The sequence below is a fragment of the Oncorhynchus keta genome, chromosome 26 (assembly GCF_023373465.1).
Source record: "Oncorhynchus keta strain PuntledgeMale-10-30-2019 chromosome 26, Oket_V2, whole genome shotgun sequence".
Lineage (NCBI taxonomy): Eukaryota > Metazoa > Chordata > Actinopteri > Salmoniformes > Salmonidae > Oncorhynchus > Oncorhynchus keta.
The window spans coordinates 18,080,443-18,107,229 of NC_068446.1; the positions used below are offsets into that span (position 1 = coordinate 18,080,443).

The window sequence follows — 26,787 nt, forward strand, 5'->3', positions numbered from 1 at the left end:
TTGTTGATGTTAAAGCAATTTTAATAGTCACAAGATTAAAACATTTAATGTAAAATTGTTACATTAGCATTGTCTTTGCATTATATATTATATAATGTGATTTGTTTTTACATTGGTAAAGCAGACCGTTGTCTCATCAGTATGTGTCTTTTGATGGGAACCAGGGACGTTGCCATCACGGGGTGTAACTGGGACAGGGAGGCGATTCGCCAGATGAACAACCAATCAGAGCTCCTGCCCTGACATCATCGCCATGGCACTACAAGATTGGTCACCATGGTTCCAAAGAGAACACCCGCGGTCACCATTAATCTAAATGACATATCGCGTTTTAGAATCGGTTCTAGTCATGATGATCACAGATCATTTCATTGTTATGATTAATCATGTTTTTCTATACTTAAAGTTAGCAAGGACTCCGCTTACAAAAGCATTGTGGTGTTGGTTTTTATGACTAATAAAGTTTGTGTGACTCAATCGGTTTTTGATATTCCTGGCTGTTTTTTCTCAGACTTCCTTTGGACAGTTTAAAAAGTCTTTGGCTGAGTTCTTCTGGGGAGTGGCGCTCACGGGAGGAGTAGCTATGAAAGGCCGTTCATCTCTCATATTGACGTTGTAGTATTTGGCTGAAAGACAAGAGGGGAGAGTGATGTGAGGAAAATATGGGCTCACTTGATGTCATTGCAGAGTTTACTTGTTTTGACTTGAACCATGCAAAATGTATAACTGACTGAAAACCACCAACCATGAACCATGTTTTGTCAGAAAAACATGGCATGTGGAAGGCCTCTTAATTGGCCACAGCAGACCCTGAGCCTCATGTTTTGTTTCTTCAGTGACAATAACCAGACGGATAGAAACACATCCCTACTCAGAGTTAGGAAGGTCAGCTGCTGTTGACAACCTTTGACAGGATCTAACCATGCTGTGCCAGCAGACCGATCATCTTCACTCCACCATCCCCTCCCTCTCGCTCCAGTTAGTCAGACAGCCCAATTCTTGTGACTAATCACACCAGATCTTTTTCAGAGCTGATCTGATTGGTCAAAAAAACAAGGAAGGAAAAAAATATATATATATATCCAAATTGAGCTGCCGGTCGAAATGCAGCTTGTGATCCACCCCACCCAGACATATATGGGGCTCAGAGGTGTCACACACCGTCATGTCTAAGGTATAATCTAGGAATGGATTTTTACAGCAGACCGATCAGTGCAGGATTTTCCTGCAAACTAGTCTTAAAAGAATAAGTTAAAGTAGTGACATTGAATTAAATCATCAAAGAAAGACTACAGGCTTTGATTTGGTCCACAAAAAATATGATTTTTTAGAGGTCTATGCTACCTATAAGATTTATGGGAAGATTGTTCCATTTAATGACATCTGTTTTCGTATTCAGTAATGGAATAAAGTTATTTTATATATTTGTCACTTATTAAGCATCCTAAGTATTTATGTGGCCCAATTAATGGCTGTAGAGCGTGAGTTATTATTTTGGTATTTTCCGCGTAAAGAGTTTAAAAAAAATATTGGTCAGGTACAGTTGAAGTCGGAAGTTTTACATGCACTTAGGTTGGAGTCATTAACTCGTTTTTCAACCACTCCACACATTTCTTATTAACCAACTATAGTTTTGGCAAGTCAGTTAGGACATCTACTTTGTGCATGACAAGTCATTTTCCCAACAATTGTTTACAGAGATTATTTCACTTATAATTCACTGTATCACAATTCCAGTGGGTCAGACGTTTGTTGACTGTGCCTTTAAACAGCGTGGAAAAATTCCAGAAAATGGTGTCATGGTTTTAGAAGTTTCTGATAGGCTAATTGACATCATTTGAGTCAATTGGAGGTGTACCTGTGGATGTATTTCAAGGCCTACCTTCAAACTCAGTGCCTCTTTGCTTGACATCATGAGAAGATCAAAAGAAATCAGCCAAGACCTCAGAAAAACAATTGTAGACCTCCACATGTCTGGTTCATCCTTGGGAGCAATTTCCAAACGCCTGAAGGTACTACAATCATCTGTACAAACAATAGTACACAAGTATAAACACCAGGGGATCACGCAGCCACCATACCGCTCAGGAAGGAGACGCGTTCTGCCTCCAGTGACGAAAGTACTTTGATGCGAAAAGTGCAAATCAATCCCAGAACAACAGCAAAGGACCTTGTGAAGATGTTGGAGGAAACGGGTACAAAAGTATCTATATCCACTGTAAAACTAGTCCTATATCGACATAACCTGAAAGGCCGCTAAGCAAGGAAGAAGCCACTGCTCCAATATCGCCATTAAAAAAGCCAGACTACGGTTTGCAACTGCACATGGGGACAAAGATCGTACCTTTTGGAGAAATGTCCTCTGGTCCGATCTGGTCCGATGAAACAAAAAAATAACTGTTTGGCCGTAATGACCATCGTTATGTTTGGAGGAAAAAGGGGGCGCCTAGCAAGCCGAAGAACACCATCCCAACCGTGAAGCACGGGGGTGGCAGCATCATGTTGTGGGGGTGCTTTGCTGCAGGATGGAGTGGTGCACTTCACAAAATAGATGGTATCATGGATGGAAATTATGTGGATATATTGAAACAACATCTCAAGACATCAGCCAGGAAGTTAAAGCTTGGTCGCAAAATGGTCTTAGTTCCAAAGTTGTGGCAAAATGGCTTAAAGACAACAAAGTCAAGGTATTGGAGTGGCCATCACAAGGCCCTGAACTCAATCCTATAGAACTTTTGTGGGCAGAACTGAAAAAGTGTGTGCGAGCAAGGAGGCCTACAAACCTGACTCCGTTACACCAAGTCTGTTTGGAGGAATGGGGGGGGGCATCCCTGTCTTGTCCAACTTTCTAAAGACATTGCATCAGATAATGTATTATGTGTCTATGTTTGCTTTGGGAAATTGTTATATATTTTTATAAAATATATTATTTCAGCTGGAAAGTTGAAAGATTCCAACGTTTTAATAGAAAGCCCTTTTGGCATACAGCAATTATTGATAAATCTATAGCTTGTTTTATTGTGCATTGTATTAAACTGAAATGTTCTTGTATTTTTAATAAACCCTGTTTGATATGTATCAAGTCTGGGAAGAATTTTACCATTCTATTCCTTAAGCTTATTTTGCTACAATTTATTACATTTATGGGTCTATAATCAGTAGGTGACTCCAGATTTACCTGGCTTTAATATAACTGAAATATCTGTTTGATACATGGAACTAGGAAGTACTGGATTGAGTGACATGTGTTGTCATTTGTGGAAATAGGGGCACTACTTTGTCCCCAAAATAATGAATAGAAGTCAATGGGAAAGTCATCCATTCCTGGTGCTGTTCTCAGCGTGAATGTTTGAAAAGTATCTCATATTTATTTTTTGATATCTGTTTTTAGTGATGATTTTTTGAGTGCTGATAATTGGTTCAGTGTTGTTGAGTCTAAGACGGCTATAGGATTCGTCCAACTGTTTAATTCTGATTTCTATAGATTTTCAGAGAGCTTTTAAAATGGTAATTAATCACGATATTTCTAATGACCAAATGTGTATCTTTTAAAATTATAACTGGTTTACCATGTTTTCGTTTTGTGAGAGCTGTGCGATATTTACCAGGTTTATTTGCCATTAAGTAATATGCTTTATTTGAGATTAACCTGTAATTGTTGGCTCTCTCCAAAAGTAAAATATCGTAATTCCTGTTTACATTGACATTTTATTTTCTGCTTTACCTTGTAAATATTTTTTTTATGGGCTTTTTCTAAGATCGTGATACATTTCTTAAATTGTATTTTCTAAATCAGATTTAGCTTTAATTTAAGTGTATCTTCTACTGATGTAATTAAGCATGATACCAGTGAATGATCCGATATCACTATATCATACATTTTTTAAAATCCAGTAAATTGTTGACTGCATTTTTGGAAATTAATGTAGTCGATTCTTGCATAGCTTTTCTTACTTTGAGAAAAAAAGGAATAGTCTTTTGTAGTTGGGAGTAGTAATCTCCAGTTGTCCTGAAAAATATTTGTAAAGATGAATTTTTTTCAGCCTATTTGGAGGCTACCTAAATTTGCCTTGTTTATTACTACGTCTGTCGATCTTATTGAATGTATGATTTAGGTCACCTGCTAAATTGTTGTTCCTGTCTGGATATGATATAGTAAAGCTTGAATTTGATCTACAAACACCAGATATGCCCCTGGTGGGATATACAATGATATCAATGTCTATTTTTCACCATGCAAGGTACAATTCAACATTGGAATATGGCCTTATTGGTCCATGTGCTAGGTTTTAGGGAAAATGTTGTCCTTATTTATCAAGATGATGACACCTGCTGTTACCTGCTGTTACCTGCTGACACCTGCTGTAGGTGGCAGCATTGGCCTGTCCAACCCAGCCCCTCTTTAAATATGACAGAATGGCATGGCTTCCAAAGTTTTTGTATTTATTTTCAGTAATACCAATTATCCCAACGAAGATGTTCTTTAAAAAAGTATAGTCAGTCAAAGAGACTTTAAAAAAGGAAGATGTAAAATTGAGGGTGGTTTTAACCTTCCAGGCTTGGAATTGTATTAAATTGCTTCCCAAGGGTTTTACTTGTGATATATATATATATATATATATATATATATATAGCCCCTGCATATAGCCTAGTTATATATATATATATATATATATCACAAGTAAAACCCTTGGGAAGCATATATATATATATATATACTGAACAAAAATATAAACTATAGAGTGTTGTCCAATGTTCATGAGCTGGAATAAAAGTTCACAGATATTGTCCATACGCACAAAAAGCTTATTTCTCTCAAATGATGTGCAGATTTGTTTACATCCCTGTTAATGAGCATTTCTCCTTTGCCAAGATAACCCAGCCACCTGACAGGTGGAGTATATCAAGAAGCTGATTAAACAGCAAGATCATTACAAAGGTGTACCTTGTGCTGGGGACAATAAAAGCCCACTCTTAAATGTGCAGTTTTGTCACAACACAAATGTGACAGATATCTCAAGTTGAGGGAGTGTGCAATTGGCATGCTGACTGCAGAAATGTCCACCAGAACAGTTGCCAGAGAATTTGTAATACCTAAGCTGCCTCCAACCTCGTTTTAGAGAATTTGGCAGTACGTCCAACCGGCCTCACAACCACAGACCACATGTAACCATGCCAGCCCAGGACCTCCACATCCAGTTTCTTCACCTGCGGTAATCGTCTGAGACCAGCCACCCGGACAGCTAATGAAACAGGAGTATTTCTCTCTGTAATAAAGCCTTTTTGTGGGGGAAAATGTATTCTGATTGGCTGGGCCAGCTCCCCAGTGGGTGGGCCTATGCCCTTCCAGGCCCACCTGTGGCTGTGCCCCTGCCCAGTCATGTGAAATCCATGGATTAGGACTTAATGAATTTATTTTATTTGACTGAATTCTTACATGAACTGTGACTCAGTAAAGTCGTTGCATTTATATTTTTGTTCAGTATAGTTAAATGCAATAAATGGTAACGATGGGTACATCTTGAAGATGCCGGTACCGGAGCACTAAGATGAGCGGTACCGGAGTCCAAAAGGTCCAAAAGGCTCCTTAACAGATTCTACCCGCAATCCATAAGACTGTTGGACAGTTCATCAAATGGGTACACGGACTGTTTTGTATTGACCCCCACCTTTATTTACGCTGCTGCTACTCAAAGTTTATCTATGCATAGTCACTTTACACCTACCTACATGTACATATTACCTTGAATAACCTGTACCCCTGCACATTAACTCGGTACCGGTAGCCCCTGCATATAGCCTAGTTATTATGTTACTTTTTAAAACTTTTCTTTATTTAGTAAATATTTTCTTAACTCTTATTTTTCTCAACTTAATTGTTGGTTAAAGGCTTGTAAGTAAGCATTTCACGGTAAAATCTACACCGGTTGTATTTTGCGCATGTGACAAATAACATTTGATTTGATGAATTCCTGTCTACCTGTCTATTTTCAAAGGATAAGGCTGTGAACATGAATGACTTCATAGTTAAGAAAACTATAACAATATGGGAGAAAATGAAACGTATTCTACAAGAACCAATATAACTCCCTCAAAACACATCCTTATGGAACAATCCTTAGATAGCTTATCAGAATTCACAATAAATTGGTCCACGTGGAAAACTAAATGCATAGAAACCGTAAATTACTTAGTAATTCAATTTTTTTTTAAATTTCCATGACCGCTTTAAAGAGCAATTTTGGATTGACCAATGTAGATATTTTCAAATATATGCAACTTAAACATTTTCTTTCTATCACAAAAAGTTGATTTGAAATATTTTGGAGATGAGAAAAATCTTGAGGGAATCCTATTTCAGTCAGAAAAGGATATTCATATGATAGGTAAGCTATACAAAACCTTGCCTTTCCAACTAACAATCTCTTAGAAAAAAAATGTAAACTACTGGAACCAAGATTTAAAAATAACTGATATTGGCACAAGATAGAGGGAATGTTGGAACATACTGTAACTAACGAGATTACAGTTGATGAAAATGTGTAGCGTGACAAAATGCACATTCTACAGCACAACGGCAGTCATGTCTGAAGTATACAACTCAATGGTCCATGCCTTCTGGGAATGTTATCAAGTCCAAAATGATAGGTGGAGTTCGACATTTTGCTGTCAGTAGTATTACAATGTAAATGCACTTTGAATCCTTTTGTCTGCATATGTCAAGACGTAGTATAGGAGGAGGGTGCAGTGAGATACCCGATGGGTTGGATAATACTTTTCTAGTCAATCATCTTTTTAAAAAAAAAAAGTATTTTTTAAGTATACTTAAACTGGAAATCAACCAATCTGCCATCATTAACACAATGGGAGGGTCAGGTGATTTATTATCAAAAAAATGTAAAGGGTGTGGGCTACGGAGAGAAACAAAATGGTACAGTTTGAGGCCGTGTTGCATAAAGTGATGCGGGCCGCTGGGCAGGTGTGATGTAGTTGATGTTTGTATGATGCTGTCGTTTGTATGTGGATGTTTTGTATTGTTTATAAAAAAATGTAAAAATGATTTTTTTTTTTTAAATATGATTTTGTATCTGGGCTAAATGCTTACAGCGTGAGAGGAGGTAGTAGTTGTATCCCTCAGGTTTCCTGTGGGTGGGTATGGACACGGCGGAGGTCACGGTGGAGGGGAAGCCTCTCCAGGTCAGACGGATGTTGATCTCCTGTCCCAGCAGAGACACTGAGAGGAGAGACACAGTTCAGTTTAGAGATTGACAAATCATCAATATTATTGATGATGGTGTGATGTTTGAAATTGAGAGTTTGTGGTCTAGGAGTCTGATTGTTGGAGTAAAATTTCATGGACCGAATTGTGCGTCATTGCAGTCTGTCCGTTTACTTTTAGTGACTCATTAAAAACAACATTGTGTTGTGACACTACACTACGATCTGATTCTGCACCCACACAATCTGGTCTGCTTGTTTTCCCTGAATTACCTGTTTACATACAGTGGACCTTGTTCCCTCTCTTTCTCATTCTTTCATCTCTCTCCCACTCCGAGCAGCATCTCTCTCTCTCTGTGAGTCATCTTTATAGATAAAATGTGGCTCAACTCAAATATAACCTTACCTAAAACCTGAACAGTTCCTCATGTTTTCACCACTACTTCAGTCTGACAAAATGTTCAGTGAAAGGACTGAAAAGGTAAAAATGTGGGCGGCTCATTACCTGCTTGTCTGGCAACACGGTTGTGTACGGTATAAACAGAGTTGTGGGCCTTCCTGTTACATGTAGGGCTGGTGCCAGACTGGTAGGAATACTTCTGCACCAAGCCACCTGAATAGACAATGATACAGATATCAGACATGCTAACTCAGGATACTACAGATGGCATGAGCATGCTTGTTTATGTTATGTTATACCTAAGTAAATCTGTTATCACTGGCATTAGCAATAAAACATAATCTCATGTATTTATCATATCAGGGGTTAAGGGATATTAAAAACTGGGTGGTTCGAGCCCTGAATACTGATTGGCTGACAGCCGTGGCATAGCAGACCGCGGGGTAGGACAAAAAATATTTGTATATTTATAATATATTTTTTAATATTTTTACTGCTCTAATTACGTTGGTAACCAGTTTATAATAACAATAAGGCACCTTCATGGTATATGGCCAATATACCACGGCTAAGGGCTGTGTCCAGGCACTCCGCGAACCACACACCCTTGTGCCTTATCGATTAAATAAACAATGGGCTATGCGTTCTCTGGAAAATAATGAACAATGTGGAAGGTGTGAATTTACCTTCCACCGGGTTGGATTCTTTTCCAGAGAAAGCAGAGAGGCCTGAGTTGATTATCCCTTTTAAACCATGGCTATATATTCAAAGGGGGAGACACCCTGGACCCAAACTGTTACAGACCTATATCCATCCTGCCCTGCCTATCTAAGGTCTTCGAAAGCCAAGTCAACAAACAGTCAACAAACAGGTCACTGACCATCTCGAATCCCACCGTACCTTCTCCGCTGTGCAATCTGGTTTCCGAGCCGGTCACGGGTGCACCTCAGCCACGCTCAAGGTACTAAACGATATCATAACCGCCATCGATATAAGACAGTACTGTGCAGCAGTCTTCATCGACCTTGCCAAGGCTTTCGACTCTGTCAGTCACCATATTCTTATCGGCAGACTCAGTAGCCTCGGTTTTTCTGATGACTGCCGTGCCTGGTTCACCAACTACTTTGCAGACAGAGTTCAGTGTGTCAAATCGGAGGGCATGCTATCCGGTCCTCTGGCAGTCTCTATGGGGGTGCCACAGGGTTCAATTATTGGGCCGACTCTTTTCTCTGTATATATCAATGATGTTGCTCATGCTGCGGGCGATTCCCTGATCCATCTCTACGCAGACGACACCATTCTATATACTTCGGGCCGTCCTTGGACACTGTGCTATCTAACCTCCAAACGAGCTTCAATGCCATACAACACTCCTTCTGTGGCCTCCAACTGCTCTTAAACGCTAGTAAAACCAAATGCATGCTTTTCAACCGCTCGCTGCCTGCACCCGCACGCCCGACTAGCATCACCACCCTGGATGGTTCCGACCTTGAATATGTGGACATCTATAAGTACCTAGGTGTCTGGCAAGACTGTAAACTCTCCTTCCAGACTCATATCAAACATCTCCAATCGAAAATCAAATCTTTCTATTCCGCAACAAAGCCTTCTTCACTCACGCCGCCAAACTTACCCTAGTAAAACTGACCATCCTACCGATCTTCGACTTTGGCGATGTCATCTACAAAATAGCTTCCAACACTCTATTCAGCAAACTGGATGCAGTTTATCACAGTGCCATCCGTTTTGTCACTAAAGCACCTTATACCACCCACCACTGCGACCTGTATGCTCTAGTCGGCTGGCCCTCGCTACATATTCGTCGCCAGACCCACTGGCTCCAGGTCATCTACAAGTCCATGCTAGGTAAAGCTCCACCTTATCTCAGTTCACTGATGGCAACGATGGCAACACCCACCCGTAGCACGCGCTCCAGCAGGTGTATTTCACGGATCATCCCTAAAGCCAACACCTCATTTGACCGCCTTTCGTTCCAGTTCTCTGCTGCCTGTGACTGGAACGAATTGCAAAAATCGCTGAAGTTGGAGACTTTTATCTCCCTCACCAACTTCAAACATCTGCTATCTGAGCAGCTAACCGATCGCTGCAGCTGTACATAGTCTATCCGTAAATAGCCCACCCATTTTTACCTACCTCATCCCCATACTGTTTTTATTTATTTACTTTTCTGCTCTTTTGCACACCAATATCTCTACCTGTACATGACCATCCAATTATTTATCACTCCAGTGTTAATCTGCAAAATTGTAATTATTCGCCTACCCCCTCATGCCTTTTGCACACAATGTATATAGACTCTCTTTTTTTCTACTGTGTTATTGACTTGTTAATTGTTTACTCCATGTCTAACTCTGTGTTGTCTGTTCACACTGCTATGCTTTATCTTGGCCAGGTCGCAGTTGCAAATGAGAACTTGTTCTCAACTAGCCTACCTGGTTAAATAAAGGTGAAATAAAAATATATATAAAAAATAAATAATTTAACACATTTTCCGCAAGAAATGTGTTCATTTGCATGTATAAATGTGTTCAACATCCACTGAAGGAGCTACTAGCAAGTTAACTAGATTGCTACAGTAGTTGCCAAAGTAACCAAACAAACAGACTTTCTAGTTTAGCTAACCAAACATCGAATCCAACAATGCTAATAATGTTTTCAATTTGACTTTTGCTTTCAAAAGCAGCTCAAAATAGAACATTGAATTCTACCGGTCTGATATACCGTGCGTGATACAGAAATAATGTATGCTCTAGCATGCCCTTCAAGCCAATGAGAAACAATGTAATGGTATAATTAAGCAATAAGGTCTGGGGGGGTGTGGTATATGGCCAATAAACCACGGCTAAGGGCTATTATTTTTCATGATGCAACCGGAGTGCCTGGATTCAGTCGTTAGCCATGGTATATTGGTCATATACCACAAACCCCCAAGGTGCCTTATTCATATTATAAACTACCATAGTTGAACACACTTCTACCGCCAAATGAACACATTTCTAGCAGTGTGTTAAATCATAAACTGGGTGGTTTGAGTCCTGAATGCTGACTGGCTGACAGCCGTGGCATAGCAGACCATATACCACGGGTTTTACAAAACATTTATTTTATCTGGGTTGGTTGGCCTCCCCCTTGGGTTGTGTCGTGGCGGAGATCTTTGTGGGCTATACTCGACCCTGTCTCAGAATGGTAAGTTGGTGGTTGAAGATATCCCTCTAGTGCTGTGGGGGCTGTGCTTTGGCAAAGTGGGTGGGGTTATGTCCTGCCTGTTTGGCCCTGTCCGGGGGTCTCATCGGATGGGGCCACAGTGTCTCCTGACCCCTCCTGTCTCAGCCTCCAGTATTTATGCTGCAGTAGTTTATGTGTCGGGGGGCTAGGGTCAGTCTGTTATATCTGGAGTATTTCTCCTGTCATATCCGGTGTCCTGTGTGGATTTAAGTATGCTCTCTCTAATTCTCTCTTTCTTTCTTTCTTTCTCTCTCTCGGAGGACCTGAGCCCTAGGACCATGCCTCAGGACTACCTGGCATGATGACTCCTTGCTGTCCCCAATCCACCTGGCCGTGCTGCTACTCCAGTTTCAACTGTTCTGCCTGCGGCTATGAAACCCTGACCTGTTCACCGGACGTGCTACCTGTCCCAGACCTACTGTTTTTAGCTCTCTAGACAACAGGAGGTGCTGACTTGTTGCACCCTTGACAACTATTGTGATTATTATTATTTGACCATGCTGGTCATTTATGAACATTTGAACATCTTGGCCATGTTCTGTTATAATCTCCACCCGGCACAGCCAGAATAGGACTGGCCACCCCTCAAAGCATGGTTCCTCTCTAGGTTTCTTCCTAGGTTTTGGCCTAGTTTTTCCTAGTTTTTCTTAGCCACCGTGCTTCTACACCTGCATTGCTTGCTGTTTGGGGTTTTAGGCTGGGTTTCTGTACAGCACTTTGATATATCAGCTGATGTAAGAAGGTCTATATAAATACATTTGATTGTACTGTTCTAATTACGATGGTAACCAGTTTATAATAGCATTAAGGCACCTTGGGGTTTGTGGTATATGGCCAATATATCACGACTATCCAGGCACCCCACGTTGCAGTGTGCTTAAGAACAGTCCTTAGCCATGGCATATTGTCCATATACCACAACCCCTCTGCCTTATTGCCTAATTATAGCCTTGGTATGAAAGGGATAATCAACTCGGAGCTGTATGCGTTCTCTGGAAAATAATGCAAGTTCGTGGAAGGTTAGTCCCACTCCGCTAACACACCTTTCACGTTGCTCTTTATTTTCCATAGAACGCATAGTCCCTCATTGATTATCCCTTCCATACCAAGGCTATAATTAGGCAATAAGGCCGAGGGGTTGTGGTAATGGCTGGAGTGGAATCAGTGGAATGGTATCAAATACACCAAACACATGGTTTCTATGTGTGTGATGCCATTCCATTTGATCCGTTCCAGACATTATTATGAGCCTCCCTCCCCACAGCAGCCTCCACTGAAGTAGTTTGGCTATAGAGATCAGTCACCTCCCTTGAAGAAGTAGACAGACTCTTTCCTCTTGCGGTACTCAGGCACAGACAGGGCAGCCGTAATCTGACCTCGCAGCCCATTGAAGCCCACACTGATCAGCTTGGGGAAGCCCATGTCCATCATGCTGTTCTCAAACCTCCAGTAGTTAGCACCCTGCGGAATGGACAGCGCACACATGAATATATATATATATATTTGTTTTGTTCTGTGTGTCACCTCCACTTAATGTAGTATAGACGTCTTATAGCAAACAATAGGCTTCGGATAGTCACAAGGTGTACTGTACCTTGAAGAAGTATGTCTTGCCCTGGCAGTTGCAACGGGTGAAGACGGTGTCAATGGGAGAAGGGACTCCCCACACGTCTGTTATCCGATGGGCAGGTCCAGCCATCCTGTTACTATCCATGACCCAGAAATAGTGTCCTACAAGGGAAGCAACACTGGTACTTGCATCTGCATCTTGTCTTCAATCACTTTTCATCCTCAATGTATCCTCTATAGCCTTCAAACTCAACTCTGGACCGCAAAGCCAGATCCATTGCATTTTTTTTTCATTGCTCCCCTCTAATCAGGGACTGATTTAGACCTGGGACACCAGGTGTGTGCAATTAATTATCAGGTACAACAGAGAACCAGCAGGCTCGCTTCAGATCTTGTAGGGTAAGAGTTGAATATCCCTGCTCTATAGTCTATATTTGGGGCATTAAATTGTGAGCCTGGAGGTCTGGGGTAATGCTTGTTATCTGTTATACCTGATAATGAATTGCACCAACCTGGTGTCCCAGGTCTAAATCAGTCCTTCATTAGAGGGGAAGAGTGGAAATCATCAGTGCTATGGAACTGGTTTCAAGGTCCAGATTAAAAATGTCCTGGTCTATTTAATACATGGTGTTGTTTTAATAAACTTTAGTTAACTCTCTATACCCTCATGTCTCAATTTAGAACATTCTCTTGGGTTGAAAAACAATCAAAAAGTCACATCTATAGAAAGCAAATAAGAGCTGAAGGACAGTCTACTCAATTTCTTTGCATCATTGAATATTCAGGGTGCCGTCTGAGAGAGAAAAACCCAACATCTGGTGTGTTTGGCACATAGACTTAATTATCTACACCAAGCCGTTCACGCTCTCTGTAGCCGATGTGAGTAAGACCTTTAAACAGGTCAACATTCACAAGGCTGCAGGACCAGATGGATAACCAGGACGTGTACTCAGAGCACGCGCTGACCTACTGGCAAGTGTCTTTACTGACATTTTCAACCTGTCCCTGACCAAGTCTGTAATACCAACATGTTCAAGCAGATCACCATAGTCTCTGTGCCCAATAACACTAAAGTAACCTACATAAATGACTACCGACCCATAGCACTCACAGCTGTAGCCATGAAGTGCTTAGAAAGGCTGGTCATGGCTCACATCAACACCATTATCCCAGAAACCTAGACACACTCCAATTTGCATACCGCCCCAACAGATTCACAGATGACACAATCTCTACTGCACACCACACTGCCCTTTACCACGTGTACAAAAGGAACACCTACGTGAGAATGCTGTTCATTGACTACAGCTCAGCATTCAACACCATAGTGCCATCAAAGCTCATCACTAAGCTATGGACCCTAGGACTAAACACCTCCCTCTGCAACTGGATCCTGGACTTCCTGACGGGCTGTCCCCAGGTGGTAAGGGTAGGCAACAACATCTGCCACGCTGATTCTCAACATGGGGGCCCCTCAGAGGTGTGTGCTTAGTCCCCTCCTGTACTCCCTGTTCACCCATGACTGCGTGGCCAAGCACGACTCCAACACTATTATTAAGTTTGCCGAAGACACAACGGTGGTAGGCCCTGATCACCTACAATGAGACTATAGGGAGGAGGTCAGAGACCTGTGTGGTGGAATTGATTGTAATCAAAAGGAGAGACTTTTAAGATTTCTTCAAAACAATCAAACGTTATTATTTAATTACTGCAGCTGGTCGGTAATCACCCCTGGAGGTGATCACTGATGGAGCTGGTTTGAGCCACAGCATTTTATGGCAAAGTCCAATCTCTTTCAGTTTACATGACACACAAAATATGCATGGAATGGGTCACAAGGTTAAGATTTGTATGAAAGATACTTATAATTCACAGCAGACAGTATCTGCTGTAAAAACATGATAACTCATTGTACAGAGATGAGCCTGGCCCCCCAACCCCATACTGGAGCCATCTCTCCCTGATACCATCTCTCCCCGATATAGAACAGAAACATTAACTCATGCTCTGGAATGCGGTATCACCAAAGACATCATAAATCTTCCAGAGGCCCATCCTCAGTAGAACACACAGAGATGAGCGTTCTAACAAACCCTTATTATGTTTCATAAAACAACCATTTGATGCAATAAAGGTATTATAATTATTATTATTATAATAATTATCTCACAATTTTGCTCTCACACCTGGCAGTGTGGTGCCAGAACAACAACCTCTCCTTCAATGTGATCAAAACAAAGGAGATGATCGTGGACTTCAGGAAAAGGAGGACCGAGCACGCCCCCATTCTCATCGACGGGGCTGTAGTGGAGTAGGTTGAGAGCTTCAAGTTCCTTGGCGTCCACATCACGAACAAACTATCATGGTCCAAACACACAATTAATCTTCTCCTTTCCCCCTTCTGATGACCAGGTGGTGAATCGCATCTCTGCATGTCTGGCAGACATATCAGTGTGGATGACGGATCACCACCTCAGAACAAGACGGAGCTGCTCTTCCTCCCGGGGAAGGACTGCCCGTTCCATGATCTCGCCATCACGGTTGACAACTCCATTGTGTCCTCCTCCCAGAGCGCTAAGAACCTGGCGTGATCCTGGAAACACCCTGTCGTTCTCAACTAACATCAAGGCGGTGGCCCGTTCCTGTAGGTTCATGCTCTACAACATCCGCAGAGTACGACCCTGCCTCACACAGGAAGCGGCGCAGGTCCTAATCCAGGCACTCGTCATCTCCCGTCTGGACTACTGCAACTCGCTGTTGGCTGGGCTCCCTGCCTGTGCCATTAAACCCCTACAACTCATCCAGAACGCCGCAGCCCGTCTGGTGTTCAACCTTCCCAAGTTCTCTCACGTCACCCCGCTCCTCCGCTCTCTCCACTGGCTTCCAGTTGAAGCTCGCATCTGCTACAAGACCATGGTGCTTGCCTACGGAGCTGTGAGGGGAACGGCACCTCAGTACCTCCAGGCTCTGATCAGGCCCTACACCCAAACAAGGACACTGCGTTCATCCACCTCTGGCCTGCTCGCCTCCCTACCACTGAGGAAGTACAGTTCCCGCTCAGCCCAGTCAAAACTGTTCGCTGCTCTGGCCCCCCCAATGGTGGAACAAACTCCCTCACGACGCCAGGACAGCGGAGTCAATCACCACCTTCCGGAGACACCTGAAACCCCACCTCTTTAAGGAATACCTAGGATAGGATAAGTAATCCTTCTCACCCCCCTTTAAGATTTAGATGCACTATTGTAAAGTGACTATTCTACTGGATGTCATAAGGTGAATGCACCAATTTGTAAGTCGCTCTGGATAAGAGCGTCTGCTAAATGACTTAAATGTAAAATGTAAAATGCAAACACACCAAGACAGTGAAGAGGGGACGACAACGCCTATTCACCCTCAGGAGACTGAAAAGACTGGCATGGGTCCTCAGATCCTCAAAAATGTTTTACAGTTGCACCATCGAGAGTGGTTCCATCACCGCCTGGTATGGCAACTGCTTGGCCCCCATCCGCAAGACGCTACAGAGGGTAGTGCATACAGCCCACTACATCACTAGGGCTAAGTTTCCTGCCATCCAGGACCTCTATACCAGGCGGTGTCAGAAAAGGGCCTGAATATTTCCAAAGACTCCAGCCACCCTAGTCATTGACTGTTCTCTCTGTTACCGCACAGCAAGCGGCACCAGTGTGCCAAGTCTAGGTCCAAAAGGCTTCTTAACAGCTTCTACTCCCAAGCCATAAGACTGCTGAACAGCTAATCAAATCTCGCTGTTTATTATCTATGCATATTCACTTAACCTCTACCTACATGTCCAGTACCAGTCAAAGGTTTGGACACACTACACTACTCATTCAAGGGTTTTCCTTTATTTTGTACTATTTTCTACATTGTAGAATAATAGTGAAGACATCAAAATGATAAAATAACACATATCGAATCATGTAGTAACCAAGAAAGTCTGGAACAAATCAAAATATACTTTATATTTGAGATTCTTCAAAGTAGCCACCATTTACCTTGATGACAGCTTTGCAGACTTTTGGCATTCTCTCAAACAGTTTCACCTGGAATGCTTTTCCAACAGTCTTGAAGGAGTTCCCACATATGCTGAGCAGTTGTTGGCTGTTCTCCTTCTTGGTCAAATAGCCCTTACAAAGCCTGGAGAGGTGTTGGGATATTGTCCTGTTGAAAACAAATGATAGTCCCACTAAGCGCAAACCAGATGGGATGGCGTATCGCTGCAAAATGCTATGGTAGCCATCCTGGTTAAGTGTGCCTTCAAAATAAATCACTGACAGTGTCACCAGCAAAGCAGCCCCACACCATCACATCTCCTCCTCCATGCTTCACGGTGGGAACTACACATCTGGAGAACATCCGATTTCCTACTATGCGTCTCACAAAGACACAGTGATTGGCATCAGAAATCTCACATTGGACACATCAGATTTCCACCGGTCTAATGTCCATTGCTCTTGTTTCTTGGCCCTAGCAGGTCTCTTATTATTATTGGTCCTTTAGTAGTGGTTTCTTTGCATGAATTCGACCATGAAGGCCTGATTCATGCAGCCTCTTCTGAACAGTTGATGTTGAGATGTGTCTGTTACTTAAACTCTGTGAAGCATTTATTTGGGCTGCAATCTTCGGTGCAGTTAACTCTTATGAACTTATCTTCTGTAGCAGAGGTAACTCTGGGCCTCTTTTCCTGTGGCGGTCCTCATGAGATCCAGTTTCATCGTAGTGCTTGATGGTTTTTGAGACTGCACTTGAAGAAACTTGAAAAGTTCTTGAAATTTATCGAATTGACTGACCTTCATGTCTTAAAGTAATTTGGACTGTCGTTTTTCTTTGCTTATTTGAGCTGTTCTTTCCATACTATGGACTTGGTCTTTTACCAAATAGGGCCTCTGTATCTTTTGTGTACCATATTTTAAAAATTTTAAATACAGAAATCCCGGTTTTGAATATAAACTATATTGTTGATAAACACATTTAAGTTACTCTTGTCATTTTAGTGTTTTAAGTCTGAACTACAGTCTACGTTTTTAACCTGAAAAGGGCCAGGCAGTTTGGCACGACAAGGAGTCTAATGAAATGGATTGGTACACAACACAACTGATGGGATCAAACTGATTTAGAAGGAAATAAATTCCACAAATGAACTCTTAACAAGGCACAAATGTTAATTGAAACGCATTCCAGGTGACTACCTCATGAAGCTGGTTGAGAGAATGTAAAAAGTGTGCAAAGCTGTCATCAAGGCAAATGGTGGCTACACTTTTCTGGTTACTACCTGATTCCATATGTGTTATTTCATAGTTTTGATGTCTTCAATATTATTCTTCAATGTAGAAAATAGTAAAAATAAAGAAAAACCCTTGAATGAGTAGGTGTGTCCAAACTTTTGACTATTACTGTACATATTCCCTCAATTACCTTGACTAACCTGTAGCCCAGCACATTGACTCGGTACAGGTAGCCCCTGTATATAGGCTAGTTATTGTTATTGTTATTTTTATATTTATATATTTTTACTTGAGTTAATTTAGTAAATATTTTCATAACTCTTATTTTTCTTAAAGCTACATTGTTGGTTGAGGTCTTGTAAGTAAGCATTTCACGGTAAGGTCTACACCGGTTGTATTCGGCGTGTGTGACATAAAATTTGATTTGATTTTAATTTGGTCTGGCACTGACCTCTAAAAACCACCACGGTCCCGTTCCTCAGCGTAGTTACCGCACCAACAGGACGACCGCTGCAGATGTTGGTGTCGTTGTGTTCATCTGGAGGAAAAAGCCACGTTTAAAAGGAGCCACATGTGAGGACTAATAAGAAAAACAACATGGAGAATGTGTTAAGTGAATCAGAACAATTTCATGTGTCTGACCATGTGTCAACTGGCTAATGTGTTTCTCCCAAGAACTTTTACTGAACAGCACACACAACTTAATGTCAATTCTTTTTCTGTTTGCTCTGTGAAGGAGTATTTCTTTTCCAAACCACAGAAACTGCTGGACTGACTTGTTAGGCTCTGGGAAAACGGTCACCTTTGACAGTTAATATAGTGCAGCTACACTTGACAGGAGGAAGCTCTTTTCATCCAAGAGAAGTAATACATCTCAGTGGCACCTATGAGAAAAGTAGGGCTGGCGAATTCACCCAGTAATAGCTTTTACCATTAGTAATAAGTGCTCTACAACATTGACTGAGTTTCTTTGCAATGGTATTATAATAAGGCAAAGCAAGGTCTAAGCTTACCTGCTTGGTAGTCCCTGGAGTTCTCTGTGCCCAGAGCTTGGTTGATATCTGTGAGGGTGTTTGGCTGGGTGGATTTGGGCTTAGGTTTCTCTGTGGGTTTACTAGGCTTGATTTTCTCAGTGAGTTTGTTTTGGGTTGGTTTGGTGGTGGGGACGGGGACGGGGACGGGTACGGGAGTGGGGGCGGGGGCGGGACTGAGCTTCATGGAGTTGCTTGTGGTCTCCTCTGGTGCTGCCTCATCTCCTTCCTCTTGTCCCGCTGGGTCTATTGTGAGACGCGTAGCCAGATCTCCAGTCTGGGGGACACTGTTGTCATTCAAATTATTTGGGGTGGCCCCTCTACCAGGTTTGGACTCGGGACCACTCTCAGATGCTGGTGTCTCGGAGGCCACATTGGGATCCTGTAGGTTTGAGGGTGTGGGTTCAGATTCATCTGGCACTGTGTTCTTAGATTCTGCCTCCTGACCTTCAGGGTCTAATTCACTCTGTCCTTCAGGTAGGAGTTCAGGGGTGTCCTCTGCAGGAGTAGGCCCGGGCTGGGGCTCTGAGCTCGGGGAAGCCTGGTCAGAGGACTGAGGGGCAACTGGGGAGGCGGGGGTGGGCTCAGAGGTGGACATAGGGAGAGTTGGGTCGGCTGCAGATGGGCTGCTGCTGGAATAAGGCTGTCCCTCAGGATCACTGGAGTCTGGAACACATGAGATTTGTGTCAGTGTCAGATTTGAATCCAGATGACTCAAAATAATTGTGAAACATCTTATCCAATACAATTTCTAGGAACAGTGAGATAGGACTATCCCTCAAATGTTGGTATGTGAGAGATGGCTTGGCTATCATTTCCCGCACTGTGCCAATATATAATGCTATACATATAAACTGTAAGCTCCTAACTGTACAATGAATTTCCCTGTTCTGACAATAAACATCGAATTGAATTCGTTACCTGTTGCCTCAGCGGGGGTCTCATTGGCTGGTTCGGCAGTAGAGGGGTTGGGGTTGGCTGCTGGTGGGGTTCCTTCCGAGCCTGGTGTTGCTTCTGTATCCAATTCCTCAGGGAAGGGTGTGTAGTCCCCCTTTAAAATGGCCTCTTTCTCAGGGTCATCCTCTGTATCTGTGGGTTGGAGGTTAGTGTTAAGCGTGGGGTCTAAGGGGTCTGAAGAGGCTGGCTCAGTTGGTGAGAACTCTGACCCGCCGGTGTTCTCTGAGGCAGGGGTTTCTTCAGGGTCATCTGGGTTAGCGGTCGCCTCTGGATCCACCAGACCAGCTTCAGGGTCCTCTGGGTAAGGGCTTGCCTCTGGATCCTCTGACCCAGTATCAGGAGAGGGAAGAGGAAGATCTGGCCAGGTCTCACCCTTCACATCTGTGGAAGGGAATAATGGCAAAATGTATGCACATTTTGAATCATTAAAATGTACATATGAGTAGCTATGTTGAGAAAATATCTTAATGTTTCTATCACCATCTTCCTGTTCATACTGGATTTCTGGTTCTGGGGTGAACAATGGCATAGGCTGGTCGTCTGACAAATCTGGAAATTAATTGAATAGTATTTTAAATAACTTTGATTTATTCCCTGGGGTTGAGTTATATGGGACATATGAAATTATTACACAACTCTATTTATTACACAAGTAAATGTTCCTGTTGTTCTAGTTCATGTCTTAAACCAAACAGTCCACCAGATAAACTATGGACAAAGAACACAATTGCATTTTATCGAGATACAGTAATGGGATCCTGAAGCCCACTGTCGTGCCAACACCTCAGGTTTCAGTATGATAATACACGGCCCCATGTCACAAGGATCTGTACACAATTTCTGGAAGCTGAAAATGTCCCAGTTCTTCCATGGCCTGCATACTCATCAGACATGTCACCCATTGAGTTTGCTCTGGATCGACGGGTACGACGGCGTGTTCCAGTTTCCGCCAACATCAAGCAATTTCGCACCGCCATTGAAAAGGAGTGGGACAACATTCCACAGTCCACAATCAACAGCCTAATCAACCCTATGCGAAGGAGATGTGTCACGCTGCATGAGGCAAATGGTGGTCACAGCAGATACTGACTGGTTTTCTGATCCATGTCCCAACATTTTTTTAAGGTATCTGTGACCAACAGATGCATATCTGTATTCTCAGTCACGTGAAATCCATAGATTAGGACCTAATGAATGTATTTCAATTGATTTCCTTATATGAACATTAACTCTTTGAAATTATTGCATGTTGCATTTATATTTTGGTTCAGTGTATAATGACATTATTTCCCTTTGTTTCTCTTGGCCGGTAGGGCCGTGACACATCTGGGGAGACTTGGCCTCCGGGCTCCAGCTCAAGTCACAGCCAGAGAGAGCTGCAGCAGTGTGACAGGCTATCCAAAACATCTGGGAGTCACACTCTCTACCGAGTGCTTTATTGGTCAAGAAAAGTTCAAAACATCTGTATTTTTTGTTAGACAATATTACACTATTATTACAGGGACTGTTTTGACTTTGGTGTTGGAAGATGTTGGGCTGAGTGAATACTGGTGAATAATACATTTTCATTCTTATTAAGACTAAAGTGTTGGTTGTCCATCTCCTCAGTAAGGTTGTTCTGAAAGTACTGACCTTCACTTAGTTCCTCCTGTGGATTGGGAGTCATCTCTGGCTCCTCAGTTGGTTGGATCTGGGGAGGCTCTGGTTCTGGCTCTGGTGTGTCAATCAAGTACTAAATGAGTAAAGAGTATCCAAAAGCAACTACCTTTCCTACAATAATTATCTCAAATCTATTGTTTATAATAACTATTGCTTTATGAAATATACCTTTTGGTTTGTTATCGATTACGTTATCGCATGAGCTAGTCAGTCATCGGTGTTGTTGTACTGGCTGGTCTTGAACTAAAACAGAAAATAGTTGAGATGAACTGACGGGCTTCTGCATTTTAACATGCATGTTTATATGAATATACTGCATGCCTATCTTTAAATCAACGCTATACCTTTTGATTAGTCATCATTTATGTTATTGCATGAGCTAGTCTTCAGTGTTGTTGTGCTGCCTGTTTTTTTTTTTGGTGTCTGTAATAATTATTTAAAGAGAAAATAGTCAAAACGAACTGATGCAGGCTACTATATGAGTTTAACATTAACATGCCTATTTACAGTGTCTTCGGGATGCTTTCAGACCACTTTACTTTTTACACATTTTGTTCCAGCCTTATCCTAAAATTGATTCAATTGTTTTTTCCCCTCATCAATCTACACACAATACCCCAAAATGACAAAGCAAAAACAGGATTTTAGACATTTTAGAAATAAAAAACCTGAAATATCACATTTACATAAGTATTCAGACCCTTTACTCAGTACTTTGTTGAAGCACCTTTGGCAGCAATTACAGCCTTGAGTCTTCTTGAGTATGACGCTACCAGCTTGGAACACCTGTATTTGGGGAGTTTATCCCATTCTTCTCTGCAGATCCTCTCAAGCTCTGTCAGGTTGGACGGGGAGCATTGCTGCATAGCTATTTTCAGGTCTCTCCAGAGATGTTGGATCGGGTTCAAGTCCAGGCTCTGGCTGGGTCACTCAAGAGCATTCAGACACTTGTCCCGAAGCCACTCCTGAGTTGTCTTGGCTGTGTGGTTAGGGTCGTTGTCCTGTTGGAAGGTGAACCTTCACCCCAGTCTGAGGTCCTGAGCACTCTGGAGGAGGTTTTCATCAAGGATCTCTCTGTACTTTGCTCCGTTAATATAATTCCCTCAATCCTGACTAGTCTCCCAGTCCTTGCCGCTGAAAAACATCTCCACAACATGATGCTGCCACCATCATTCTTCACCGTAGGGATGGTACCAGGTTCCCTCCAGACGTGACGGTTGGCATTCAGGCCAAAGTGTTCAATCTTGGTTTCATTAGACCAGAATCTAGTTTCTCATGGTCTGAGAGTCTTTAGGTGCCTTTTAGCAAACTCCAAGCGGGTTGTCATGTGCCTTTTACTGAGGAGTGGCTTCCGTCTGGCAACACTAACCTAAAGGCATGATTGGTGGAGTGATGCAGAGATGGTTGTCCTTCTGGAAGGTTCTCCCATCTCCACAGAGGAACTCTGGAGCTCTGTCAGAGTGACCATCGGATTCTTGGTCACCTCCCTGACCAAGGTTTTTCTCCCCCGATTGTTCAGTTTGGCCGGGCGGCCATCTCTAGGAAGAGATTTGGTGATTTCAAACTTTTTCCATTTGGATGGAGTTCATTGTGTTCTTAGGGATCTTCAATGCTGCAGACATTTTTTGGTACCCTTTCCCAGATCTGTGTCTCAACATAATCCTGTCTCGGAGCTCTACGAACAATTCCTTCGACCTAATGGCTTGTTTTTTGCTCTGACATGCACTGTCAACGGCGGAACCTTACGTAGACAAGTGTGTGCCTTTCCAAATCATGTACAATCAATTGAATTTACCACAGGTGGACTCCAATCAAGTTGTAGAAACATCTCAAGGGTGATCAATGGAAACAGGATGCACCTGGGCTCAATTTCGAAGTCTCGTAGCAAAGGGTCTGAATACTTATGTAAATAAGGTATTTCAAGCTTGTATGGTCATACCCAAAGTGGCTCGAGCCTGTATACACATTTTGTTTTAACTGTTTTCGCTTTTTCATTCTGGGTTATTGTGAGTAGATTGACATTTTCTATTTAATCCAACATGCGGACAAAGATAAGGGTTCTGAATACTTTCTGAATGCACTGAATGCATAGTGCCAGCATGCCTATCTTTATTGTCATATGTCATACTATCATGTACCAGACATTATTTCATACATTACTTAATGTCATACATATTATTTCATACATGAAATCAAAGGCGCAACTTTGACTGGGGATGGGGGGGGACATGTCCCCCTACATTCTGAAATTGCATTTTTGTCCCCCCTCACTTTTATCATTGGAATGTGCCTCAAAATGAGACAACGGTGTGCTTTACTTCACAAGACTATTTTAAGTGTCTTGGACATTTTACTAACCTTCTATTCCACACTGGCTGTCGTAGTCTGGGCAACACTTTTTGAACCGTGCACAGTCAGGATCACAGTCGCACAGCCTTCCCCTCTTAAAGGATTCACCACACCGCCCTTTACATGAGTCACCTGGTATCCAGACATACAGTACATCCATTATCACACCAGTCCTGGTTGTGCTATTATAACACATGCATAATACCTGCATGTACATGTGGATCTTTATCATCTGAATAAATGACATGTCAAGCACTCTCATGGATCATTTGTGATAATATAGGGTTTCCCAAACTCGGTACTGCAGACCCCAAGGGGTGCACATTTTGGCTTTTGCCATAGCACTACACAGCTGATTCAAATAAGCAGCTCGTCATCATGCTTTGGTTGTTTGAATGAGCTGTGTAGTGCTAGGGCAAAAACCTAAACGTTCATCCCTTGGGGTGCCCAACTCGGACACCACTAATACAGTGAATAGATAAGAAAAGTCCTTACTGGTGGTGCACTGGGATTCGTAGTCAATACAGCACTCCTCGTGCGTGAGACAGTCATAATCACACTGGCACATGTAACCCCTGTTATACTCTCCTCCACATTGCCCGTTGCAGCTTGCTATACAGAAAAGACAACAACATCATGTATATTTATATATATCACGTCACCCCGCTCCTCCGCTCTCTCCACTGGCTTCCAGTTGAAGATCGCATCCGCTACAAGACCATGGTGCTTGCCTACGGAGCTGTGAGGGGAACGGCACCTCAGTACCTCCAGGCTCTGATCAGGCCCTACACCCAAACAAGGGCACTGCGTTCATCCACCTCTGGCCTGCTCGCCTCCCTACCACTGAGGAAGTACAGTTCCCGCTCAGCCCAGTCAAAACTGTTCGCTGCTCTGGCTCCCCAATGGTGGAACACACTCCCTCACGACGCCAGGACAGCGGAGTCAATCACCACCTTCCGGAGACACCTGAAACCCCACCTCTTTAAGGAATACCTAGGATAGGATAAAGTAATCCTTCTCACCCCCCCCCCCCTTAAAAGATTTAGATGCACTATTGTAAAGTGGCTGTTCCACTGGATGTCATAAGGTGAATGCACCAATTTGTAAGTCGCTCTGGATAAGAGCGTCTGCTAAATGACTTAAATGTAAATGTATTTAGTGTCATTCAGTAGCCTAGCACACGGTTTCCAAAACTCTGTCCTTTCCCTGGATACACGTTTTTTTGTTTTGTTGCCGTAGCGCTACACAGCTGATTCAAATAACCAACTCATTATTCATCTTTGATTATTTGAATCAGCTGTGTAGTGCTAGGGCAAAATCCAAAACATGCTCCCGGGGGGACCTTGACCTTGGCCCAGCACACACACAGTCATGGAGATATGTCACAAGTCACCAGCTATGACAGCAGTATCAATATCATTCCAACGATAAGGCCTTGTCACATTTGTCACGGAACTTGTCACTAGTGCTGAGCGATTAGTGCTTTATGAGGTCGGTTCAGTTTCGGTTTCAATTTCTTTATATATTTTTTAAAATATTAAATGTACTATGCATTATGTGGGTTGAATGATGTAACAACACAGAGTAAAACAAACAAAAGTCCCATGATGGTAGTGACTACCCATGACTGTTTATCACTTATTAACAATAATTTACTCACATTACTTTAATAAAATATTTGTTTTATTTGATGACTTTATTATTTAATTTATTATTTAATTCCAAGTCATCGTCTCATACAGAGCTGAAGTACATGCAATTGAAGTAGTTCTTCAAAGTAAATAAGACATACTTTTATGACCACTGAATACCAACCAAAATCTGTTGTTCTGCCCCTGAACAGGCACTTAACCCACTGTTCCTAGGCCGTCATTGACAATAAGAATTTGTTCCTAACTGACTTGCCTAGTTAAATAAAGGTAAAATAAAATAAAAAAATCAATCACTAAATCATGTATACTTCAGGCTTGCGAAGCAACTGCTTTCTATCCCTCTCGATCCTGTGTTCTCTCCTCTCTCAGTCTCCATGTCTTGCTCAGCACAGACCAGACAAGTTTAAGCGGGACGCGCAATGGATTATGGTCACAGTAGGTAATTACCACATTTTGGGCGCTAAACTATACTTTACAAAAGCAAAATATAAAGTGTTGGTCCCATTTTTCATGAGCTGAAGTAAAATATCCCAAAAAGGTTCCATACACACAAAAAGCTAATTTCTCTCAAATTTTGTGCACAAATTTGTTTACATCCCTGTTAGTGAGCATTTCTCCTTTGCCAAGATAATCCATCCACCTGACAGGTTTAGTATATCAAGAAGCTGATTAATAGTCACATCAAGTTCACTGCACATCACTGCACATCAAGCTCACATAAACATTTCTTTCAATGGAATTCCAATAATTGAACCGATGTCGTCAATTAGTTGTTTAAAAAATAAGAAATTACAGACTTTTCAGTTAATTGCTCAGCACTACTTGTAACACTGACAAGATAATGGCTGAATCATACATTATAGAGCCAGAATACACTTTTTCCGTCTCTAGTTAATAATTTGTTAATGAGTCAATAGAAATCGGAGAGTGGGCAAGCAGTACACACAATCTGTTTTACCTTCCCGGAAAGCAGTTCAGTACACTCATGGTAATTTAAATCAAGAGAGTGACAACATGCATCCTTATCTCTAACTGACATTAAAACTATTTAGAATAAAACCCAGAAACACACACATAAGGAGCTGAATCAAAGCAATTTACATACGCAGTGATTACAAATACTCACACTGAGCAGAATTGAATGGGAGAGCACAAGCCAGCAGAAGAGCAAAGAAAACTGATGGAGTCATCTTCACAGGTGTCCTCTGTTTCAACCTGAGCAGTAGCATATCAGCAAGAAGGAGAGAAGAAAAAACAACCCAACTCAGTTCATTTCTATTCCATTGGAATGTATATAATCTATGTACAACAGTTACTTGAGAGTGAAAAGTCTCATTGTACCTTGAAAGAGTAACCCTCTGTCCAGATCTAGCGGAGTCCTGCACTGTGTCTGCTTTTATAAGGAATGGGAGAGAGGCTGGCTGCCGGTTTCATGTCTGATAGGAATCCCCCCCTTATATTTT

The 26,787-nt window shown here is 42.2% G+C and overlaps 2 protein-coding genes across 7 annotated transcripts in view; one reads left to right on the forward strand and one right to left on the reverse strand.

Moving 5' to 3' along the window:
* LOC118359017 (nucleoprotein TPR-like) overlaps positions 1 to 482 on the forward strand; it is a 37,906-nt gene extending 37,424 nt beyond the window's left edge. For all 5 annotated transcript variants that reach the window (XM_035737150.2, XM_035737152.2, XM_035737153.2 and 2 more), the window contains exon 49: positions 165 to 482. In XM_035737150.2, the coding sequence (XP_035593043.1) occupies positions 165 to 217 (53 nt within the window). In that variant the 3' untranslated portion in view covers positions 218 to 482. The remainder of the gene's footprint in view (positions 1 to 164) is intronic.
* On the reverse strand, positions 1 to 26,787 carry LOC118359019 (proteoglycan 4-like). 2 transcript variants are annotated; one of them, XM_035737157.2, is made up of 14 exons: positions 26,666 to 26,787; positions 26,451 to 26,539; positions 24,168 to 24,284; positions 23,682 to 23,804; positions 21,297 to 21,377; positions 20,145 to 20,213; positions 19,629 to 20,045; positions 18,690 to 19,373; positions 18,128 to 18,214; positions 12,459 to 12,595; positions 12,169 to 12,325; positions 7,724 to 7,831; positions 7,106 to 7,234; positions 1 to 626 (listed from the first exon to the last, which is right to left on the reverse strand). In XM_035737157.2, the coding sequence occupies exons 2-14, from the start codon at positions 26,512 to 26,514 to the stop codon at positions 508 to 510; spliced, it is 2,292 nt and encodes a 763-aa protein (XP_035593050.1). In that variant the 5' UTR covers positions 26,515 to 26,539; positions 26,666 to 26,787; the 3' UTR covers positions 1 to 507. The 2 variants fall into 2 exon arrangements, with proteins under 2 accessions (XP_035593050.1, XP_035593051.1); XM_035737158.2 differs by lacking the exon at positions 20,145 to 20,213.

What these genes read in the sequence shown, in the direction of transcription:
- LOC118359019 (XM_035737157.2), bottom strand. Translation starts at nt 26,514, where the DNA reads ATGACTCCATCAGTTTTCTTTGCTCTTCTGCTGGCTTGTGCTCTCCCA. An exon ending in GCAAGACATACTTCTTCAAG is followed by an intron (nt 12,326 to 12,458) that starts GTACAGTACACC and finishes TCCATTCCGCAG; the next exon opens with GGTGCTAACTACTGGAGGTT. An exon ending in TGTCTACTTCTTCAAGGGAG is followed by an intron (nt 7,832 to 12,168) that starts GTGACTGATCTC and finishes TTGTCTATTCAG; the next exon opens with GTGGCTTGGTGCAGAAGTAT.